Source organism: Meleagris gallopavo, chromosome 6 (genome assembly GCF_905368555.1).
Source record: "Meleagris gallopavo chromosome 6, MGAL_WU_HG_1.1, whole genome shotgun sequence".
Taxonomy (NCBI): domain Eukaryota; kingdom Metazoa; phylum Chordata; class Aves; order Galliformes; family Phasianidae; genus Meleagris; species Meleagris gallopavo.
The window spans coordinates 26,072,568-26,090,380 of NC_139409.1; the positions used below are offsets into that span (position 1 = coordinate 26,072,568).

The window sequence follows — 17,813 nt, forward strand, 5'->3', positions numbered from 1 at the left end:
AATCAGTTAAAATTCAAAGTATCCTTGGCTTATCCAAAACTGATCCTTGGATGAATAGGGAATTTGTTAGGAAAATCATTACTGAATTCTCTGTTTTCAGATTTAACTACAAAATGCTGTTATTTCAAGACAGACAAATACAAAAATGAAAAACAAATCCAAGAAGTACAAGAAGAATAAACAATTTCAAAAGCCCTAAGTATAACTTCTTTTACAGCTATGAAGTTAAAGCACACTGGAATTTTAACAGTAATAAAATTTTAAAGCACGTCAATCAGAATTTGCCTAGAGTTGAGAAGAAACTCCTTTGACCCAGCTATTCCTTACAGGTTCAGTAAATCAATCTTGTAGATATATGAAATGTATGAGCTACTGGCCTATCGGACAGAATACCTGATTAGATATATGACGGACATTTTATGCTACCTAACTCAGAGATGTATAATAGTCCGTGACATATGAGGTCATCCTGAGTAGCCTTTCTGGCATTATACTCTGGCAATCTATGAACATACACTAGCCACAGTAAGACAGTGGCATGCAGGCTGTAATGCATAGGGCACACGTATAACTGCTTTAAGAATGTTTCAAACAAAAACGGAATGAAGAACAGTTTAAGTGAATTAAGATTTTTTTATTTAGATTCCTTTATTCTTTGCTTTTGATTTTTTTTTAATCTTTATTTTTCCAAAATCAGTTTCATATTTTCACTACTGATAAAAACTTGGAAAGTATCCACATTCATTTTATGCTAATTCAATATACAATCAATGTAGATCCAATATAGAACATACTGAATGTTCTATATTGAACAAACATATGTTAGTTAGCATAACTAACCTTTCAAAAAAAATTTAGAACCCATTTAGTAGTTTTTAGTCTGAGGACATGGCTTGCACAAATTAGTCGTAGAGCATATTACTAATTATATAATACTACCTGTAGCAAGAAAAGAAAATTTAAAATAAAATATATGTAGAAAGCTGAACAAAAATAGACAGACACTATATTTGAACAAGGTAGGCTAAGATACCATTACTAGACTACGTATGCAGAACAATGTGATGTACCAGGTAACATCATTACCTTTGCTATTATTTTAAATTTGGAGACAATGATTTCCCTGAGTTTCTTATCCTGCCATGAAGATGTAGGAGGGCTGCTCTAGAAGTAATGGCTCTGTTTTATTACGTTGGTCCACACTGTCAGAATTGGATGTTGGTGGTGTGGCAATAGAGGCCAAACCTTCCCACCATTACATGTTGTTGCTGTGTGGCAGACAGCAGCAGAGAGGCAGTCTAACAGAATGGTGTCTGACGTGGAAGTATGTATGAAGCAAAGGCAAGGAACTGAATTCCTCCTTGTGGAAAAAATGGCACCCATTGACATTCACCAATGCTTGTTAAATGCTTATGAAGACTGAACAGCAGACGTGAGCACAGTGAGGCAGTGAGCAGTGCAGTTAAGCAGTGCAAACAGGACTGTGAAAGACCAGCCATGTACAGCTGTCATACCATGAAATGAAGAGAATCTCAATCAGCTTATCCACAGAAATCACTAATGGTTGTGACTACGTTAAAAACCAGTGTTTAGTAGGTCATCTTCTCTATTTGATAGTGCTATTGTGTTCATTGTATCTGCTGTAGTTTCCATGGAAATAGATAGGAGACATTACTTTCAGAGTGACCTATGTATATCTAGCACCTCTGGAGAATATATTCAGATAACACTGAGAACAGTGACACAAATGAGTTATTACCATGGGTACGCTCACAGAGAGAGAAATTTATAAATAGTTTCACCCTTCAAACCTTCAGGTTGAGGACAATGATCTCAGAAGAGATATCAAAATTGTTGTTTTGACACCAGTTTCCACATGGATTCATCTCACAAACTATATAAAATGTTCTCATGAGGAGACTACTCCCTCTTCCCCTTTCCCTGTGGATGCATGTAAATAATCCCATTCCAGATGGGCATCAGCATGATGCGTTTGATGCTCAGTAGTGCATGGTTTGACCACATAGAAGAGAAATTGTTCTGGATAAAGAAACACTCATAAGAGCACATACAGCAGAAATTAGTTTCTGGCTGGTGGAATAGGCAGCATGGGGCTGGAGAGGCAGTCAGTAGAAAAATGAGCTTAGTCATTCTGTACGCTTTGAACTTGCTAGGTTTGTAGACTGAATTATCTATGACTAGCAGTAGAATGAGTACAATCAAGGACTCAGAGAAAAACCTGGACTCCATATGCCATCTTAGAGATACATTTAGACTATTTATAGGTTGGCAGTAGACTTGCACATTCTTTCATTAATTAATGTACAATCCTGATGTCATAGGGATTGTATATTTGTATACAACTTAATTATACTTTTTAATTGTCCCATAGTGTTCTGAATTAGAAATCCCAAAATCATGGCTATACTGTACACAAATTACTGTAAAAAATCTTCTCTAGACTGGTCTTACTCTTCTACCAGCCATTCGAGAGAAAGTCCAAAAATCTAGAAGAGAATACATTTGGGACTGTTTGCCTGAATAGAACTAATTGTTTCAGGACTCAATTTTAGCATGTAAGCGGCATTATTAGTCTTATATATGACAAGTCTTGACTCATGATTCACAATTGCACAATACATTTAGAGCATTTTCAGCACCAGTAATGTGCATTTTTTATAAGCTCTGAATAGAACCAAGAATTGCACTTAAAAAAAAAAAAAAAAAAAGCGCAAGTTAAGCTTCCTTTTTATAACAGCAGGATACAGACTTTCAGAAACATGAATATATTCTATGCCACAGAGCATAAAATGACCTGCCAGCATCAGCAATGCAATCAGTGTTTTATGTTTTGAAACATGGCTGATATCTTATGAAGTTTTGGAGGTTAAAAGTCATTCCGTTAGTTCTTATTCAGCAAATGACTAAAAGATGTAAGAGACTTATGAAAAAAAAGAGGTGTACTGGCTCTGGCTGGGACGAAGCTGACTTTCTGTACAGCAGCTTATACAATGCTGTGCTCTGCACATGTGGCTAGAGCTACTGTTTTGGCAGCTGCTGAGCAGTACTGGCACTTCAGCAAGGCTAACTCCCAACCTCCCCTAAGCCAGGATGAGCAAGAGATGAAGCAGTTGACCCAAACCAACATTCTTATCATTTGACATCATGTTCAGCAATAAAAGTTGGGAAAGGGGAAAAATGGGAGCCCGCTTATGAGAACATAATTCAGCCTACGCTTCAGTGCTTTGCTGCATTTGTTGTCTTTTCTATTATCCTGAGATGCGTTAAGTATCAAAATCAGAATAAAAAGAGTACTTGTTTTAAAAAAGAAGCATAAGAACACAGAATCATTTTCTGGATTAATTCACATTTCCACTTGTGTGGCATGGTATTCAGGATGTTAAATTTTTATTTCCAGTAAGACTGCATAAACATATGGAAAATCTATTTTCCTGCCCTATACGGAAAAGCAAAGAGCATGTAGACATATTTCTGTTTACGCTACACTCTGAAAATGCAGCTTTGTATCTCCCTCAAAATGAGTCTATTTGACACAGTATGAAAATTTAAAAAAGAGAGAGAAAACATAAATGCATTTTACTTTGTAATTTTAAGAGCAGTTTTACTTTGTTGCTTACATTCATTCAAATAATTTATTATTTGTATCGCCTACTAAAATGAGTGTAATTCTCATTGCCCCTTAACAAAGGTCCCTTTCAGAGAAAAATTTGAAAATGCTTACTCTGGTATAGCCTTTTTGAAATTACCTGAATTCTGTCAAATATACAGTATACTCTTGGCAATTAAATTAGCTGCATTTGCAAAGAGAGAGGTGTTTCAATGTATGACGCTTATTCCATTCCTTCTCCATTTGTCAGAAAGGTTCTTCACTATTTCCATATCTTCAATAAAAGTTGTTGGAAGTATGAAAAATTATCAAAGAATATATATGAACCTCTACCCAAAACCTTGTCATTCTTCTCTTTCATAATCTAGCTATATTCTTCTCTTTGCAATTTGCTTCAGATGCAGAATAAGGATCTTGTGCATGAATGGAAACTATACACAAGTGAGGATTCGTAGAATAAAACCAAATGTCTGAGACTGATAAGGAATGTCTCAAATGAACATGAGGCAATCAACGTCATTTTATGGCAGTTTTACATTTGAAGGCATTTCTTTGGAGGTGCTTGCCTCCAAATGGAAGTGCCAAGGACTGTTTGTTGGATGAAGACTTGGTCTGTGAGCAAGTGATTCCAGATTGATATAGGAAACTGAGAGATATACCATTGTATTCTGTGAAAGCAAGATACAAGATGGCATCTCCCTGCTTCCTGTTACATGCTGACTTAAATTTACAAGGTCTGGAAAATTGGGAACCAAGAAGTTCCTGCTGAGATCCCGAAGTCAGAAGCTGTCATTCCAAAAGAGGAGGCTCAACTGCTCTGGACTATAAGAGTTTGTACTGTTGTTGTTAGTCATCAACTGATTAACACTACCTCGGATGACCTGACACTACTGAAGATCAACACCTGACACCAAGACACTACTGGATTGAGGAGTGCTTTGCTTTGCTGTGTTTGTACACCAGTCTGTCTCTTTCTCCATTTTCTATCTTTTCTCTTTATCTTCTTTTATTTTTTCATTCTTTGTAGTAGCCATTGTCTTACCTGTAATGCCTATTAACTGTAATTATCGAATTAGCCAACTATACCTCCAATTAGAGTATTAGTTAACAAAGCTCTTAATAAATGATAATTGATGTGTATTATTAATCTGAGTATTGGATGACTCCATCTCAGTAGCAAGCCCTTGCTGACTAGGGGAGGCGTGACTCAGGAGATAGAAAAAGATTCACCTCCCTAGAAACCTACCAAGTGAGACACACAATGAAATTTTGCTATGTATAAAAATGTTAATGTGGTGACAGCAGTTACCTGTTCATGCTAATCTACAAGAGCCATTTGCTAGCAACCGAAACCATTAAAACTTTCATCCCTTCAGCATTTACATTTGCCTTTTTGCAAAATTGGACCTATCACCTGATTCTCAACAGTCATATATAAATATTTTTCATTGCAATTCACATAGAGTAAATCATTTGCATTGTTAATAGAAAATAGGAAAAACAAATATTTGAAATCAAAGTAGTAATTATGTGTAAAGCAATAACAATGAATAATAAGTAACATTAACTGACAAAATAAGTTTCTTCTTTAAAATACTTCTAGCTATCATGATTGAGTTTAGAATAAACATTGAAATAATATTCTTACTGTTTAAAAAGCAACAACAACAACAGTTTCACATAATAATTTGTTTCTGTTGACCAAGTTATTACTTCGGCATTACAATAATGGACAAATATTCACAATCAGACAATAGTCTGCAAAAGTATGTGACCTTACCTTCACCTGCATATGCCAGAATTGAACGGGCACGCATCTGCTTTCCTTCTGTGGTTTTGCCGGAGCAGGTGTGTGAGCAGGAGGACCACACGGACCACATGCTGAGCACACAGTCCTTTGGGCATGGAGCTTCACAGACAACAGGGATTGGGTAGATAGCATCTCTGCACAGCTGCCTGTCAACCTCTTCTCCTGGGAAAGAAAAGGCCAGTAGCAGTCTATCATTTGTTAAATTAACTTAAAATGAGCAATGTAGCCCAGATGGGCACACAAATAAATTAGATTCTGTTCTTCTATATAAACAAGATAAATAGATTTCTTATTACAATGACTTGTCTCCTCTCCCTTGAACATATTCTAATCTAGCTTAATTTGATATTCTGCTGAAGCCTGGGTGGTCTTTAGGCTTTAGCTTTGTTATTATATATTTGATTTGAAGAAAATCCACATGTGAAAAACAGAGTATGTAGTATACCTACAGAAAATAGCAGGTCTATAACTGCATATATCACCTCGTCTTCATCTACATTTGTGAGAGAAGGGGAAAAGTATCATAACTTACAGATCAACCAATTTTATAAACTACAATCTATAATTTGAATCAGACCTATGTCTATTTATATATTATTTATACTTAAATATATAAATATATTCATAGATAGATAGATAGATAGATGTGAATGTGCAATTTAAAGGATAAATACCGGGAGTTGCAGTGAACTGCAATCAGAGACTGTTGCTTGGTTATAAATACCTTTCATTAGGCAAGTCACTGTCACAGAACTATAAAAAGATTTCAGCATTTATATTCTGTCACATCAATGTACATATTTCATTGTAATAAAGAAATCCAGACTAGTATAAATTGTTTAATGAAATACTCCTTAGCGTTTAAGTACAAGTACTGCTTTTATTTTCAAGAAAGAAACTGCAGGAAAACCGTATGAGATCTCTCTGCATAGCATCCTAATCACAAAGTACTTAGTTTTGTAAAGTGTAATATCACTTCCTGATCAAATCAGCTAATATGCATTAAGTGAGCAATAAAGGAACAACCATGTATTCAGAAGTCAAAATGTCTCACTGACAGTGACAAAAGGCTCAGGATAAATCTTCATTTTGGAGCAGATGAGAGAAACACTGAATTAAGAAGAGAGATCTTTGGATCCACTGTTTTAGAGTTATCACTTTGTTATCATACAAACCAATTACAGAAATCACTGGCAACTAGAAGCACTGGGAACTGAATAAATCCAACAGATAATGTCAGTTACAAGGAGAACTTTGAAAAAATGTCATCTGAGAGCACATAGATTTCTGAAGCCCTTTTAATCACATACAAGCTGAGCATGGAAAGAGATAGTCTCACTTATAAATAGGAAATGTTTTTCTTTCCCTTAAGTTTTCTGAAAAATATACCATTTCAAAAGCATCTAAAAGTCATTTGCGTTACATGATCTTTGTCACACTTAGAGCAAAAAATGTTATATTGAGATATGATTGTCTATAGAAATGTTACTGAAGGGTAAGTGATCTCAATGGAACTGAACAGGACTGTATAGCATAGTATTTGTAATGATACATTATGTTAGAATTTTTGTTTTAATACTAATGTCAACAAAAAAACTCATCAAGATTTGCAATGGAAATACATCTTTGATACAACTGAACATTTGTTGGAAATAATCAATAACTACTCTATTCTTTAATGTTAAATATATCAGCCAGTGACAAAAGCAACCACCAGGATTCTGAACAGCTAATTGGAATATGTGAGCAAAGTCAAAGATCTATAAATACTACTTTACCAAAGCTTCAAATTAGCCTTTTATTTCTTAACAAAGTAATAAATTCATAAAACAGTAATCTAAACAGAATCTGCAAGATTTACAGAGTCTTAAAACCTCTCAGATAAGAATCTCTGACAGCCTTAATTTTCAACAAAGGAGGGTTTCCTGCCTAGAAAATGAGAATGACACGCTGTTTAGAGTGAAGTACGAGAGCCAGGAGCAAACAGCAAATTTCTTTTCCAAAGAATGAAGCTAGAAAAAGGATGAACTTTACTCTCAGACTGTTCCATCTTGAGGTAATATTTAAGAAAGTAAATGCTACATTCACCTTCACATCTTGCAAGAAACACTACTATTACAATATCAAGCTTATTTATCACCCACCATCTAAGATAGCGTTAGTACAAAAATCAAGCTGAATTTTGGGTCAAAATGAGAAATTGAGTAAACATTAGTTTCAGCCTGACTGAATGTTTAAAATGAAAAATCCTTCACTCCCTCCCAAATCAAAGTTCTTATCTTTTTCTTTTACAGGGAAAATGTTCTAGAAATATATAACTTGCATATGAGCATTTATTTTTTGTCAGCAATCCAATTCTTATCTGACAAAGGCAACAGCACAGAAATGCAGCTGGAAGGAATATTTTATAATGGGTATTTCTTCAAGGAAATATGGTATTTAGATTAAATTGTTTCTGACATTTCACTAATGATTTTACGAACAATTTGACCTTTATTAACTTTCTTATAAAGTACATAGTGTAGTCAACTACTAGGAGCCACTCAACCATATGCTGGAGCAACACCAGTGTAAAGGCTAAAGACATGTGGAAGAAGTCCTATTTGGAAAAAAATTTCATCTACTGTCTAATGTTTTATTTGAACCTTATGCATATACATTTATGTTGCAAAAGAGACAAAAAAACTTCATAAACATGAGTCAAAGGTTGCTGCCCTGAATTACTTGTGTTTTAAGCAACAGAATGGCAAAAAAACACTAAAATCCAGAATGAGGAAAACGGAATATGAAATAAGGAAACTGTTCACCACTGAGTAGTTGATTTATTCATTAAAATTTCGAAGTTAGAAGCAATCCATCTTTAGAAACAGCGTTTATGTAGCTGAATGGTATTCTTCTCATGTAACAAACATATTTTGGGCTAAATTCTCCAAGCTGCACTAACTGCATGCAGAAATGGCAGGAGGCAAAAGAGGCTATATTCAAGGATATTAAATGTCAAAAACTATTTAAAACTTAACTGGGATTTTTACATATTTGTACCATCAGTAAGGACTGCCAATTGCTTCCTTGAACTACTACACTGGTTCCAACTAGACAAAAAACTAAAAACACTCCTTACAGACTTTTTTTATAAAGATCTTCTAATTTGTGTGCATGCACCAGAGCCATGAGTAAACTACTATTTGATTAATTAAAAAAAAAAAGAAAAAATCTAGACTTCCAGATAAGCAAATTCTTAGTGATTAAAGACACATAGGTTGTGATTAGCAGACAAGAGGAACTGGCTGTTTGTAAGTATCACACTATTTGTATCACAGTTCTTGTTTTATTACATTCACTAAGAAGATACCGTATGCAAAAATTTGGTTTAGATGCTAAAACTTGGGCTTCAGTGTGAACAGAATGTTCCATGCAATCAAATAACATCATTCTTTTATTTTTTATCCTGTTCATCTGTCAAATGTGCCTTATATTTATGTTTCTTGTAATATACTTTAAGATCTTTTCACTGTGAAGCATTCTTCGAGCTAGTAACACTTGAGAGACATAGCAGGAAACCTCGATTCTTGTGTATCTTTTAACATGATGCATGCTCCAGTGCACAGAAAAAAAACTGCTGTCAGATTCTGACTTGTAGTAAATGGAAAGGTAAGTGCTTAACAGAGGGCAAAATTATTTTAAAGCCTTAAAACGAACAGTAAAATCACTGCTGGATTCAGTGAGGCATGGAGTACAACCGGGAAAAAGAAAATCAACATAAAAATGTTGTTGGGGGCCTACACTGTAAGGTACTTATTTTGGTCTCAGTCCTCTACCATCAACTATAGTCTCTGAAAGGCCAAACTGTAATAAAGTCAAAAACAACGATAATAAAATCACAATAAATGGGATAAAACCAACAGAAAAGCTTTGAACATTAGTACTGTAAGTGATGTATAATCAGTAAAGGAAAAGAATATCACACAGTGGTAATACAATGTATTTATTTTCATGTAGTTATACTCTAAAGTTTGTGAAACAATTAATGACAGCAACGGAACCTTAATGCTAAAACTGCAGACTTCAGCATCTGCACTGCATAGTCAAGTGTGTCCAAATTTGCTAATGCTTCCCTAAGAAAATAAAAAGGGCAATATCTTGTTTTCATGGTTTCTAGTAGTCATAAGTGATAGTCTGTTTTTAAATACAACGGATCACAGGAACTTAGTGTTACTTTTGTTTTTAAATCTACACATTGGAAATGAGAATGTAAAATATAAAAAGGATAAGCAGTTCAAAGCAGAGTACGATCTGAATGTACTGTTTATACAAACATTAGGGAATATATTGTATTGTATATTTGTAACGATACCTGTAACTCTCTCAGCTGATGCCTCCATTACAAGTTTTCCTGCCTTGACATTAACAATGAAAAAGATGTAATCCACAGGAAAATTTCTGGGTGCCTAGAATTCTTGGTAAGGTTATCCCAGAGATTTAAGCTCCACTTTTGGGGGTGAAGAAGGCCTTGTCACTGCTCAGATTACTTTGGTAATGCCTCTCAGCAAGGAGGCTTCCTTTTTTTCAGCAAGAAAATGTGCAGCTAGATCATACAATATTAAAATTTATGATTTTCCTTCCTTCTCTGTTTAGAAAAGGAATCAACATGAAATTTTTTTCTCTGCCTCTTTTATGGCTGTAAAAGGTTGAAAAAAAAACAATAAGACTGTTCTTTATCTTGAATTTTCACAAAGTATGCATTTCTCTCAGATGAGGACTAATATGTGACTCTATGCTGACTATTCAAAACTCAGTAACAGGTGGTCTGCAGTATGCTCTGTTTTTCATACTGAACTAATGGAATCAGAGTTGGAAGGGACCTTAACGACTATCTAGGTCCTGCTCCCCCACAACATTCAGGGACACTACATCCATCAAATCAGGCTGCCTGGGGTCCCAGCCAACACAGTCTCAAATGCCTCCAGGGATGGAGAATCTACAGCTTCTCTGAGCAGCCCATATCCATGTCTCACCACCTTCTGCATAAAGAAATTATTCCTTTTATCTAATCAAAACCTACCCTCTTATACTTTAAATCCATTACCCTTTGTTCCTGCACTATACTTCCTGACAGAGACCCTCTTCATCTTTTCTCTTTTAAGTACTGGAAGGCCACTGTAAAATCTTCCCAGAGCTTTCTTTCCTCCTTCTTTTTCCCCAGCTCTCAACTCCAATTTGAGCATAATTCTCCACTAAAGAGTTTGTGTACTCTACAGTTTTATGATTTATTGCATTATTAATTATTTACAAAGATAATTTGACTATAAGAGGGGGAAATATATATATATGTTAAAGTTTCTTACAGTTATGAAGTGTCTAATACATCTCTTTTAGTTACAACTCTGGAGAGAAAATAAGCAAGAAAATATCAACTGCCTTGAAATTACAAGTACATCATAAATACATTAAAATAGCATCAATCAGAAAAAGCATTAATAAGGAACTTTTTTTAGCTGACGTTATTCAAAAGTAAATATGAGAAAAAAATCAGGCAAATCACTAAAATAAGAGAACACATTGAAACTTGTACAAAACTGAAGTTCTATGTAAGACTTCCATTATCAATAACCTTGCCTGCATGTTGGCAGACTAGTCTAATACAAAATGGGCAATTCTTCACAACTACAGAAAAGCTGTTAAAATCATCATTAAAAATAATAATTTTTCAGATGGTAGTTAAACACCCAAATAAACTAACATCATTTTAACTTCTAGTATGACTGTATTTGTTTCAAATAACTCAAATATTTAAGTAATAACCAGTTCTCAATAAAGGAAAATCCCTATCTGCCTCACACGAAACATCAGAGCAATTTAGCCTTTCCTTCTAAGCCAAAAAGCTGCAGTTCTCCAATTTTTTTTTTGTTTATATTGATCAGAATTTTTTTAGCATTTCTTTTTTTTTGTTTTTTTTTTTTTCTTACACAGGAGAAACCATCCGAGGAAAACTGTCTTTCTCACAGCACATGTCTCTAATTAAAACATATACACTACTGAAAAAGGCTGACCCAGATTTTCCTGCAGGGAGAATTTAGAATTTAATCCCTGCAAACCTAATCAAATAAGCCCTGAAAAGGGAAACAATATTTACATGAAATTCATAATTTACTGCCTTGTTAGGTGCAGGAATCTTAAATGAGAGTATTTAAAGGAAAAAAAAAATTGCACACACAATGGTACCAGAATGACATACCAATTTTTTTCAGTTCAATACTTTATATATACTACCATACTTTGATAGGCATAATGAAATTCTTAAATGTTTTATTAATCCCAACAGTATTCATAATATCCTGACAGTGTTTATTCATATCTACTCCAAAGATAAAGCATGTCAACGTAAGCTTTAGTGCTAGTAAAACAACAGCATCCATAAAAAAATAGCAACACCACATTCGCCTATTTAATTCTTTTCTATTCTAGTGGCAGGATGACCAGCTGTCAAAAAAACCATCTCTCTGCACAAGATAGGTTGACAAATTGTCAGCAACTTGAACATTTTTAAACCTCTCTAATTATTGGACATCAAGCAATGTAAACATTTAAATTACGTTGTCAATATATTCCACTTAATTAGTTTCAAAGTATTTCAATAAACTCAAAGTGAAAAGACGGGTCCCTTCTTTATTTTTATTTTCTCCCTGTCAAAAGGCACTGAGGTCCCCTTCTGCCAGGCTGACACAGAGTCTGAAGGGGTTTGCTGCCTTCTGGGAGCCAAGATCTGGCACACTGCCAAGAGAAGTGCAGCATCTTGTCAAGAACACAGACTACTATCCACTATTGCTCTTTCACATGGCATGAATGACACTGGAAGGTGGAATATGGCAAAATCAAAGACTATAAGGCTGTGGCAGTGCAAGTGAAGAAAACTGGTGCCCAAATTATCTTCCCTTCAATTTTGTCAGTTGAAGGAAAGAAGGAAGCCAGAAATAGACAAACAATGCACATAAATTCCTGGCAGCGTAGCTGGTACCAGCACCAGGATTTTGTTTTTTATGACAGTGGGACTCTACGTGGAGATTATAAACTGTTAGGGAGAGATGGGATCCTCTTATCTAGAACAGGCAGGGCAATCTGTGGCAACAAGATGTCCAGCCTAGTGAGGTGAGCTTTAAACTGAAGGACTTGGGGGGTTGGGTACAAAAGGGGAAACTCTCATGCCATTGCATCCACCAAAGGAATATGCCAGGCCAAACAGAACAGTGACAAACGTCCCTTAGCTACCTGCTGTGACATGATCCAAAAGACCAACCACCTCAAGGGCGTGTATAGCTATGAGGGATCCTCTTGCATCCATCAAGTGATACCTACATCCTCTGTCTCTTTTCTTCCCCAAAGTGCCTGTCTACCAATTAATGCAGCATAAGGAACAAACTGGAAGAATTATACATCTGGGTGTTGTCAGAGGGCCACAATCTCTGTGATCACAGAGATGGGGAGGAACAATTCACTAAGACCAGCAAGGTGATGTAGAGGAGTTGCTCTTTATGTGAGAGAACAATTGGAACGTATTGAGCTCTACCTAGGGATGAATGATGAATGAGTGGAGAGCTTACAGGTGAGAATTAAGGGGCATGCTAATATGGATAACCCTGCTGGGGTGCTTATTACAGGCTGCCTGATTAGAGGGAGAATGTTAATGAGGCCTAGAGATAGCTGGAATTAGTCTCGTGATCACAGGCACTGGTTCTCATGGGGGACTTCAACCACCCTGATATTTACTGGAAAAGCAACGCTGCCAAGCACACATCATCCAGGAGACTTCTTCAGTGCTTGGAAGATGACCTTCTGACTGAGGTGGTAGAGGAGCCAATAAGGAGAGTTGCTGCTCACCATATTGTTACAAACAAGCAGAAATCTGAAGGCTGGCGGCAGCCTAGGATTCAGTAACCATGAAACAATGGAGTTCAGGACCTTACAGGGAAGAAACAAGGCAGTAAGTATGGTTTCCAACCCTGGACTTCACGAAAGCCAATTCTGACCTCTTCAAAGACTTACTTGGAGACATCCCATGAGTGAGAGCACTGGAAGGTAAAGGGGCCCAAGAGAACTGGCTGACATTCAAGCGCCACTTCTGTGCATCCCTAGGAGTAAGAAATCAAGCAGAGATGGCAGAATACCTGCATGGATGAAAAAGGAATTCATGGAAAAATTCAAATGGAAAAAAGCGTATGGAATAGGTCAGGCTCCACGGAAGGAATATAGGAACAGTCTCTGGGAAGGACAAGGAATGCTAAGACCCAGCTGGAATTAAGTGTGGGGACAGAGGTAAAGGACAGCAAGAAAGGCTTCTTTAAGCATGTCAATAGCAAAAAGAAAACCAGAGAAAATTTGTGTCCACTGCTGAATGAGGTGGGTGTCCTGGTAATCTCCTTTATGAAGAAAGGCTGAGAGACCTGGAACTGTTCAGCCTTTAAAAGAACTGTCTGAGGAAGGAATCGTACCAATGCATATAAATATCAAACAGGAATCAAGTGGATAGGGCCAGGCTGTTTTCAGTGGTGTCCAGCAACAGAACAAATAGCAATAAACACAAATTGCAACATAGGCAGTTCCATACGAACTTGAGAAGGAAATTCTTTACTTTTGAGGGTGACAAAGCACCAGAGCAAACTGCCCAGAGAGGCTGTGGAACTAGTTCTCAGGAAATATTTAAAACCCACCTGGACACATTCACATGTAACCTACCTACTCTAGGGAACCTGCTTTATCAAGGAGTTGGATTAGATGATCTCCAGTGGTCCCTTCCAACCCCTGCCATTCCGTGATTCTTATAAAGCAAAGATTACTGCTTTCAGTTCTATTGCTTAGGTAGCTAGCTGGTAGTTCTAAGTATTAAATCACTTGGTAATTCCCTAATCACGTCTTTCTTGCAATTGCTTTTGCTAAGTAGAATTTGCATTTAATTAAGTATGTCTTAATTAGTTGATAGTTAATATTCTTGAAGTCATTTTCTTCTATGAAGCCTAAATAGAAATGGCACTGATTTTGATGAAGACAAATACTCCAATGTTTCTCACATCTGTTGGTTATGCAAAAATGTAAGAAAGTTGCTCTAACAGTTTAATGATATGAACATACTGTTGAACTGTAAACAGTTGTGTGCGTGAAAATATACTGTCATTTTGGTTTCAGTGAAGAATTTCAAGAAATATCAAGAAATATCAGTACTCCTTACTAAAAGAAAAGCGCAGTTGAGCCCATTATTAAAAAAAATCATCATGAATTTCATAAACAGAGGGATTTTTTTAAAAATTATGTGTCAGCACAAGTACATAAACCTTCATATCATTTACACTAATTGTGACTGCATATTTAGAACTGCAACACACAGGGAAGGCCATTGATTCCTCCTTCACTGTGCAAATATTAGGAAATGCAAAGACCTTCAAAAATACAGTTAAAATTTAAAATGTTTTAGACTTTTATAAAGCAAACAATTGCAATGAAAAAAAAAAACTATCATGGCAGGAACAAAAGCAACCCAAAAGGAAAATAGCTGGGAGTTTGGAAACCCACCATATCACATTTCTTAAAAGAAGGATTATAGCATGCAAACATCTTGAGGAAAAAAAAAATCTGAGATTTTCATTTCTTAAACAAACATCACATTTTCCAGGCATGTAAATGTAGAACACTAATTTTACAAGCATTATTAACTTCTTGATGATGAATGACTATGTACAATCTTAATTGAGTATTCACCTTAAGCAAAAAAGAATTCTGAGTAGTGTAAAGGTAGTGACTTTAAGAATCCACACAGAGATAGGAAAGTCTAGTTCCAAGTAAGTATGCAAACACTTCTGTTGCTTCTATGTAAGTAGACTAGTACATTCAACCACTGTTCCTCAGCTCTAGTTTTAAATGCTATCATGTTTGATATCCTTCCTCACAATACAACGTATTAGCAGATATGTAGAAAGAATGCAGATACAGGTAAGACGCTTGTAAAACACAGGTGATTAATAGAAAAGCTGAAATATTTGAAAACCATTCTGCTGCTGACGTTCTTGTTCCAAAAAAAATCTTTCCTGTCCTTTAGTTCATCCAAACTTTCAGTCTCACACAGTTTTCAAGAAAAGTGATCCTTTGCTAAGAAATCAAGTTTAGTATTCCTTAACATATCAGGTAAAGGTAAGGTATTGATCGTATACACAGCTGTTACTTCCACAGTCAAACTCAGAGTTAACGTTCCTTACTTTGCCATAATGAAAGTCACAAAAGGACTACTCTGAAGCAAAGCAAGAATGTGTATACTTTTTTCTTAAATTGTTTCAGATAGAAAACATCTTCAGATGCACTTGGGCATAAGTGATAAAAATAATGAACTTGCACATTCATCTGCATTATTAATGCCTCCAGTAATCCCATTTTCACGTCTGGTAACAGAAAAACATATGTAATTCTCTTTATATTAGAGTCATCTATCAAGATTAGTCATGTAGATGCAGTCTAAATTTGACAGAGAGAAATAAAATGAGGGAAAGGAATAGTATTTCTTTATTCAAATAATATGTTTCCAGTGTAAAATGCAGTGATGTCTGTCACATATGTAGGAAGGTCAGACCAAACAGCAATATGAAAAAAAACAATATTCTATAACTACATTAACTCAGATATTTAAAAATACATTAACCTGAGATACTTGACTGGGAAAAGAAAGCCATGATTTGTCCTTTCACCACAAAAATGCAAACTTATTTACCCTTGAATTCTTTACTCAAAGAAGATTAAAATAAGAATGGAGAAGAAACTTCTTGTCATCTTAAAAAGGAGAACATTGTGGCAGCCATATATTCAAGTTTTACTTATTTCTTTACCTTATTTTTTTCCACTATTCTTTTCTAGAGTTAGTCAGGTTGTACTAAATTATATATGTTTCATCCAAAAATGTGGAGTCTTCCAGTTCTGCATATATTTATATACAGAATTTTTTAACTGGTTGTGAGAGGTGTGTGTCAGTTTCAATTCCACAAATCATACACTTTGCTACACATGAAGTTTCCAATAAAAAGGAAATATAATTATATCATTTTTATAAATGAGTTCAGTTCCTCTACTGTACAGGTGGAGGCAAAACGAGGCTGACCTCCAGTGCTAACAGCGCCTTAATATGTAACGTAGCCCTTTTATCTTCCATACAGCATGGTAAGTTACTGAGAAAATACAGTACATATTTTGTATTATGCACACTGTCAAAGATTATCTTTACTAATGTAGACAATAACTTTAAATTTTTCACTTGTTCTAATACCATCAAAGGGCTGCATTTGAATAGGCTATTGGTAATACTATGAGTCTGACTTAAAAAAAAAAAAAAAAAAAAAAGACATCTAAATAGAAATACTGAAAATCAATCCAAACTAAAATACGACTTCAAAGGAGATTAGTTGAACTATATTAACATTTTGCATGGCTATCCTTGTTCAGAACGAAAGTAAAACATCTTAATAAACAGAGTTTAGGCCACTTTAATTTTGAATAAGAGAATTCACATTAATATTAATATTTTAATTGCATTTAATATAATTTATTTTTGTACCTAATTCACATACTTTCCAAAGTCTCCAAGTAAAGAAGGCAAAGTAAAAAAAAAATCTGAAGAATCACAGCATCACAAAATAGTTGAGGTTCGAAGGGACAACTGGAGATCTCTTATCCAACTTCTCAGTTCAGGCAGGACCACACACAGCATGATACCCAGGCTCATGTCCAGTGGCTTCTGAAGTTCTCCAAGGAGCAGACTACACTTCCTCTCTGGGCACCTTGTGCCAGTTCTCCATCACTTGCACAATATAGAAGCGCTTCCTAAGGGTCATGGGGAACTTCTTGTCTTATAGTTTGTGCTCATTTCCACTTCTCCTGGCAGTGGACAAAAAGCCTGTTCTGACCTCTTTGCACCTGTTCTGACATCTGCACCTTTGCATCTCACAGCAGAAGTGCTTCAGCCCCTTGATCATCTGGGTAGCCCTCCACAGAACTCCAGTATGTCCATGTCTGTTTTGTACTGAGGGGCCCAGAAATAGATGCAGTACTCCAGATGTGGTCTCACCAGTGCTCAGTAGAGAAGAAATCACCTGTCTTGACCTGCTGGTAATAATGCAGCCAAGAATACTGTTAGCTGCCTTAGCCGCCAGGGCACATTACTAACTCATGTTCAAGTTGATGTCACCCAGGGCTCATAGGCACTTTCCTGCTGAGCTGCTTTCCAACTGGTAATTCCCAGCATGTACTCAATGCCAATGCTTGTTTCTTCCTAGGGTCAGGTTCTTTGGGGTGACAGCATGACCATGGGGCATATTAACCACTCCCCTCTTGCAAATTGACTGAGGG

The 17,813-nt window shown here is 35.8% G+C and overlaps 1 protein-coding gene across 1 annotated transcript in view; it reads right to left on the bottom strand.

Annotated features, from left to right (window-relative positions):
- The window catches only part of THSD7A (thrombospondin type 1 domain containing 7A), a 192,197-nt gene that overhangs the window by 65,270 nt on the left and 109,114 nt on the right, over positions 1-17,813 (bottom strand). Inside the window, exon 8 of the mRNA XM_085227509.1 lies at positions 5,409-5,600. Coding sequence (XP_085083635.1) covers positions 5,409-5,600 — 192 coding nt within the window. The remainder of the gene's footprint in view (positions 1-5,408; positions 5,601-17,813) is intronic.